The 7,166-nt window shown below is 43.1% G+C and overlaps 1 protein-coding gene across 1 annotated transcript in view; it reads left to right on the plus strand.

Annotated features, from left to right (window-relative positions):
* The window catches only part of LOC108796574 (calpain-13-like), a 55,760-nt gene that overhangs the window by 17,889 nt on the left and 30,705 nt on the right, over positions 1–7,166 (plus strand). The window contains exons 8-9 of the mRNA XM_018568071.1: positions 3,178–3,219; positions 4,281–4,355. Coding sequence (XP_018423573.1) covers positions 3,178–3,219; positions 4,281–4,355 — 117 coding nt within the window. The remainder of the gene's footprint in view (positions 1–3,177; positions 3,220–4,280; positions 4,356–7,166) is intronic.

Consider the following 7,166-nt stretch of genomic DNA (forward strand, 5'->3'; position numbering starts at 1 on the left):
CGGTAAATTCCATGAGGAGTCTTTATAGCAAGTAAATAAAATTTACCCATATCAGACCAGTTTCCATACTTGAGTCTCATTGTAACCTTTTGATTAACAGGAGGGAGCATCAAGGAACCGAAGTATGAGCGTGCCAGTGGTGGTGAGAACTGTTTATCTTAATACTATAACTCTTTAGATTTCTTTGACATGCAAACCAATACAAAGAGTATCCCATGAGATATTCTTTCTGATAATTGTTGGATATTTACATCACATGACGGTTTCTTGTATCTCTCGGGGGCTCCATTGGAATGATCAGCAGGGGAGCTGGTATGAGTCTAAAAGATGGGTGGGAATCTTGTTCAATGTGGCCTGCACAGTAACTCATAGACATAATTGGGGCCAAACTCCAACCATATGAGTACAGCCATATTTAGGTCTACGGGGAGGCACTGCGCAGATGTAGGATGTACCGGACAAGATGTCAGGATAAACCCTGTTAACATTGGAGGAGGCGGTTGGGAAGAAGCAAGTAAATAATTGGGTTGAGGTTTATATTAGGTTAGTGGAGGGCTGTCCCTAGGAGTCCCTAGGGTATCTGCCATCTGAGGCGATTGTCATTCTGGGGGGTTGGGGGGGGGATGCTGGCAGGGAATGGCCCTTCCCTGGGGGGGATAATGTTGCACAGAGTTCGGGTGGGGTAGTTTGGCGGTGTCTGTCATCCCACCCAGCTCACGTGGCTGGGCATCACCAGTTCCGTGGAGCTCAGTGGGACGCAAGCCAGGCATCCTGATTATCCCCTGGCAACCGGTGGTGTTGGTGAGCTGGCCCAGAAGCCACACAGAGCTTCACAGATTGCTAAGATTTCTTAGCAAACAGTATATGACAAAAGCGCCAACGACTTGTGTCCAAAACCGGAGAATGACTGCAATGATCTCAAGCAAAACCGCAGATGGGAAAGATTTCTTAGCAACCTGGGACAGTGTGGCCATCCCAATGCAGCCCCACCACCACCCGGCCACCCCCAAATGAGACACCTCCTGTGGCAACCGCCTCAGGCTGCCTCATTATAGGATGACCTTGGATTAGGGGGTCTAGAGAGGGGGTAGAAGTTTTTTTTTTTACAAACAGTACCTAGTCCATTTGGAATTTTAGGACTCAGAATGGTTGAAGTAGGAAAACTGTCACTGATGTTACCACCATAGCACCTAAGATGAGAATCTCATTTGTGGAATGGCCTATCCCCTAATTGTCTCATATTTGCTGATTTTCCATATACTTTAGTGTACATAAGGATATTTTAATGCTCAACTCCTGACATTTTATTATTATTAATATTTATTATTTATTATTATAAATAAATACAATTATAACTGCTGTCGAGTTCCAATTACTGCCCATGTCTTTATTTGAGAGGGACAGGCCAGCAAATTATGGTTAAGGTTCTAACCTTTTCTCACTCTACTAAAAATGTTTTTGTTGGTGTTTGTGTCCTTTTTGGAAGATATTCCATCACTTCCTAGTTCTGACTCCTGTCACCAGAATAGGCTGCAGGGAAATCCAAGTGGGAGTGGCCTTTCCTGGTTGCGGGAGGGGGCGTGGCGGTGCGTGCGACAGCCGAACGGGAACGTGTGGCACATCAGGGCCTGCATTCCGGTCCGGTGCAGTCAGAAAAAATAATGCACGCAATGCAGATCCAGGGCGTTCCGGCCAAAATCGGGAACAAGCCCTTTTCGCTCTTTGGCTTCTCTGACATGTATCTGGAATGAATACAAAGTAACAGAATATTGTTACATAATTAAATAATAAAAGAAGCTGAGAGATCTGTGTTATTCTGTAACAGCTTCTGCTTCTTTGCTGACATTCCAATCCCAAATGTAAAGAATCTAGCAGCTGTCACAAAATACACAAAAGTGTTTTAACTGTTCACAGAAATAATAATTAAAAAACAGAGTGCACTACCCGGCAATTAATACCAGGCCCTTTAGGTGTGGTATGAATTGTAAGGGAAACCCCAACACCAAAAAAACAAAATAAACCGTGTGGTCCCGCCCAAACTCCCATATCAGGTTCCTAATCGGGACAGCAGCCTTGCAGGGCAGGAAAGGGGGGGACGAGCAAGTGCCTCCCTCCACCATACCAAGCCACATGTCCTTGGAATTGGGAGGGTGCTTTTCCGGGGGGACCCCACGAAAAAGCACCTTGTCCCCATGCCGATGAGGACAACGACCTCTTCCCCACCACCCTGACCCGGTGGTTGTGGGAGTCTGCAGGCTGGGAGGCTCAGATGCCACCCCCCTCATCCTTGTGAATGAGTAAGGGGTACTTGAACCCCTACTCATTCACTAAAATTTTACATAAAATTTAAATAAACACACCACACCTTAGAACAAATTCCGTTAATTGAAGAAAAAACACCACACAAGTTTTTGACAATTCCTTTATTTAAAAAAAAAAAATCAAATGTCCCATGAAGTCATTCCAGCGTTGGCCGACAAATAATAATAATAAAAAAAACTCCCCGATGCAATGTTCACATAGGGCAGTGGGCGGAAATAAACAAAACCTGCTATTGGCTATTTAAAATTGAACTAGCCAATAGCAGGCTGGCTAATGCACCCGCCACTGCCTGATGTCAGTCACAGAAGAGCAGACCTATAAGCGATAGTTCCGCTCTTTTGTTACTCTGCAAGGGTTAATAAAATGTCCTCTCTGAGTTGCTCCTTAAAGTGACATTAAACCCTCAGATTTTTTAACATAAACCAATATTGTAATGTGCGCCTTACTGTAATCCATGGTTGTTTCCCTTCTCTTTGCTGCTCTTCCTTTTAAATCCTCATGTCTTCTCATGCTTGGGGAGAACTTCCCTTTGCAGCTGAGTGCCTCTTCCTGTAGTGCTGGCTCAGGTTGTGAACCTTCACACAGACACCATGTATCCATTTCAGAGACAATGCAGTCTGCTGCAAAACAGAAGTTCTGCCCAGCATGAGAACAGATACAGATTTAAAAGGAAGAGCAGCAAAGAGAAGGGAAACAACCATGGATTACAGTAAGGCGCACATTACAGTATTGGTTTATGTTCAAAAATCTGAGGGTTTAATGTCACTTTAAGTAAGTTGTGCAGCTTGTGTAGATGGTTATATACTGTAAATCTACCTTTTAGTAAAATCCTGCAATATTTTTCTTCTTTAACAGAAAGAAGCTCTTGACTTCCGGAGGGCAAGTGTACCGATCACTGTAAGTAACATTTACTTTTTATTTCCCAGAAATGTTGTCATTCAGAGCTCTCAGCATACAAACTATTAGCTGTAAGAATCTTGGTTTTCAGGTTCAGAAAGGCTGTGAGTGCCTCTTCAATGTTCAACCGCAGGTGCTTCACATATGAAAAACGAAGCTGCTCTACATAAAATAGCTTTTTATATTATATCTTGTGGTTTGTAGTTATATTCGCATTAAAGGGAAAAGGGAATAGGAAAAAAAATAAAAATAAATAAAAGTATCTATATATCTATAGATATATAGATATTTTTAAATTATATAAAGATATTTTTATGCTATTAAAAAATGCTCTGCAAAGAAAAAAATTATTACCTGTCCCATCACTCTCATGAAAAGCTGAGCCTTCTGAAAATGTTCAGCATCTGATGCACTTTTGGATGTGCCGGATGTTTTCTTCTCCTCTGTGTGACTTGGTTCCATCTCACAGCCCCTATGACTCTGGTGTGTCTTGCTAGTGGATGAAACCAATGCATGTGGTGGGGGTCCGTGTATCCAGCACATCTGGAAGTGCTACAGATTCATCTGGAAGCCGCCCCTCCACTAGTAAATGGCTCGGAAGCCAGCTCTATGCTCCCTGGTGACGAGAAAGCATGGAACCAGCTTCCCGGCCTGATACTGGAAGTTCCGGTATCGGGATAAGTATTGGGAGCATTTGGGCGAGTACTCACCTAAATACTCGGTATCAGCACAGATACTAGTATCGGTACCGGTGCATCCCTAATAATTACAGTATATGTAACAAAAATGGCCCAATCTAAGCTTAAAATATAAATCATTCTGGAAGTTCTACTTTGAAAGCCCAACAGAAGTTTTATAACTTCCCCACCCTACCCAATACTACAAAAAAAAAATACAAATTTGGGAGCTGTGTTTAAGTCGAGAGCAGAAGGTGAGTCTTGGAGACCCTGCTTCATATTTTGCACTGGGCCAGGTATGTCTTCTGTGCCACTACAGCATCCACCCTATACAACTTTGGGTGGAGTTGGCCTTTATTTATCTAATCACTGCTCTTTCTTTAGCATATTGCAGAAAATCCAGTTCTCATTAACGGTCTGGTGCAGTCTCATGCATATTGCATAACGGACACTACACAGGTGAGTAGCTAAACATTCTTTTATTTTAAATAAAGAGGTGAAGTGGGAAATAGTTATTATCAGTGAAGGGGCAATGTTCCAACTTGTTCCTATGTAAAGTTTGTAATTATAAATGTACAGGGCCGTCCCTGTAATAAGGCAGCTTGAGGATGTTGCCTCAGAAGGCATCTCTTTAGAGCATGTGGAGGGGCGGCAGGCCGAGCAGCATGGCCGCTCTGCTGCACAATGTTTGCAGGAAGCCTGCTGCCTCCTTTCCAGCCAGAGCATCCCAGGTGCTAAGAGATGGATGGGGAGATGTGTAAGGGCCATACACATCTCCCTGCTCAGCTCTTAGCAACCTAGGAAGTTCTGGCCGGCGTACCGTGCAGCTCCTGGCAACCAGTGATGGAATGCTGAGACGGGCAGGGAAGGCAGGTATATGAAGGGGAAGACAGCCATATTTGCTCATTATATGCCAACTCTGATTCAGCATTAATGCACATGGCCTGTGCTACACTCTTGGTGCAAGCCTATGATTTAGATATGACCTAATTAAAAACGACAGACCGGCTCAGAGTCTGAGCTCATCTCAGCAGCCCTTAAACTCAACCTTTCACAGATTTCCAATGGAGTCTGTGCTGAAAATACATTACCATTAATTACTGTCAGCAAAAACTGGATGCCCAAAAAATCAGCAGGTCCAGAAACACAGGCAGTTCAATATCAATGGAGTGTTCAACCATGGACCCGCTGGCCACCATCTCTCATAGCTCCCTATTGGTCAGTGAGGATGACTGACATATTAAGGGGGTTATTCACTAAAGAGCCGAAGGATCCAGCCATAGCTTCGGCTGACCCTTCGGCTCTCTTCGGCCGCCTCTGCCCTTCGTTTCAGTGGAACCGAAGGGCTGCTGTACGGACTATTCCCAATATAATCTCACGGCTCGCCCCGCCCTGTTGTAATGACAGATCAGCATCCCCAAATGACCTGGGGATGCTGATCTGTCTTTAAACAATAACAAATGGGGCGGAGCCAGCCGTGACAACATGGCCGGCTCCGCCCAGTTGTTGTTTATTGGCCGGGACCTGCTAGAAGACTCTGGCAGGTGCCGACCAATAGGAAACAGTTGAGCGGAGCTAGCTGTCACTGCTAGCTCCGCCCAATTGTTTTTCTTTTGCCTGCATATTTGCCGGCATTTTTAATTTTCTTCTTTTTTTTTCTTCTTTTCTTTAAACTATTTTTTTTAAAATTTCCTATTTTCTTAAATTTGTAAAATTATTTTTCAACTTTTTTTTTTTTTATTCATTTCACTTATTTATTGTTCATTGAGGTACTGAGCAGAATAGACGAGCCAAATGCCGCTCGGTGGCATTAGGCTATTCACTTACTGCCGTTTGGACCCTATGAGAATAGGGGCGAATGGCAGAGAGATGCTGGATCGGCAGAGTTGCACACCTTCTGCACTTCGGATAAGCCGATCATCCAGAGCACGTTCGGCTGACCGAAGGCGGCCGATGTGCGGCTGATTTTAGCCGATGTACAGCTGAAATCAGCCGTACAAGACAGAAGTGAATAGCCGAACAGCGTTTGTCTCACTTGACTTCGGCTGGGTTATTCACTCTGCCGCCTTCGGCAGCTTTGTGAATAATCCCCTAAGAGACCAATAGGAAAGCTTTACAGGAGCAGGTGCCCCTACCTCTGCAGAGCTCAAAATTTACAGAAGAAGTTATCATTTTTATATGACTTGGGGGGTTGATATTTTTACATCTTCTCAGCTTTTTGACATTCTGTTTTCACAGAAAGTAAAACGTTTTGTTTTTTTCTTTTAATATTCACAGTTTTTATTCATCAGAAACACACAAAAATCCTCATACACAATGCAAACATTGCTAAACCCTACACACATAGCATGCATAGCTGTCTCCAAAATTCCATTATGCTAGAATATAATGGCTTTTACAAATCAATGCTCTATAGGTTGAACTCAATGGACTTTCAACCTGACTAACTATGTAACTATGCCACTATGTAATGCATTGATAAACTTTTTTAACCCACATAATGTTTTTTTCTATACATCACATGCTCCACCTTAATTGTATAGAGTGGATCTATGGGCAAACTTAAAAATAACATACTAGTTTCTTGTTTTTTTGGGGGGTTTTTTTACACTTCGGTGATTTTATTCTGTACAAACGTAAAATGACACCATGTCTATCCATGGCGAACTCAATTACTCAGAGGTGCAAACCAGTTTTTCCAGACTGGAGACATCACGCTTCTTCTTAGCAGTACAAAGCTGAAAGCAAATGCTGAATCAATACAACAAAAAGAAAAAAAAACTCAATGTAATGTTTAAGTCGTCAGCTTTATTCTCTTGCATTGATGTCTGGGCTTTGGCTCCCATTCTGGACATTGTAAGCATATATGTTTTCTCCCTGTTTATGAGTATTTCATGTCCAGATTAAATTGTCACTATGGGAAAAATCAACAATGACATATACAGTACATTGCATTCGCTGACATTAAAGTGGCATTAAAGGATAAATCCCCCTGCTGCTTTAAAGGAAAACTATGGGGTCAGGGCTAGGGATGCACAGATACTTTTCGAGTACCAGTGCAGATACTTGGCATTTTCATGAGAACTACCAGGGTTGCAGCGGTTGCAGCTGGGACCTGGCTCTGGCACTCCACCACTGTCCTGAAATCATTAGTCTGTATTGTTTTAGAAAAACTGTCGCATGACAATAAACAAAAATGTATCAGTACTCGTACATGTAAGTACTCGGCAAGTACCAGTACTCGTACTCAGTGGCGGAGCTAAGGAACAA

The sequence above is a fragment of the Nanorana parkeri genome, unplaced genomic scaffold (assembly GCF_000935625.1).
Source record: "Nanorana parkeri isolate BGI_ZX_2015 unplaced genomic scaffold, ASM93562v1 scaffold31, whole genome shotgun sequence".
NCBI classification, from domain to species: domain Eukaryota; kingdom Metazoa; phylum Chordata; class Amphibia; order Anura; family Dicroglossidae; genus Nanorana; species Nanorana parkeri.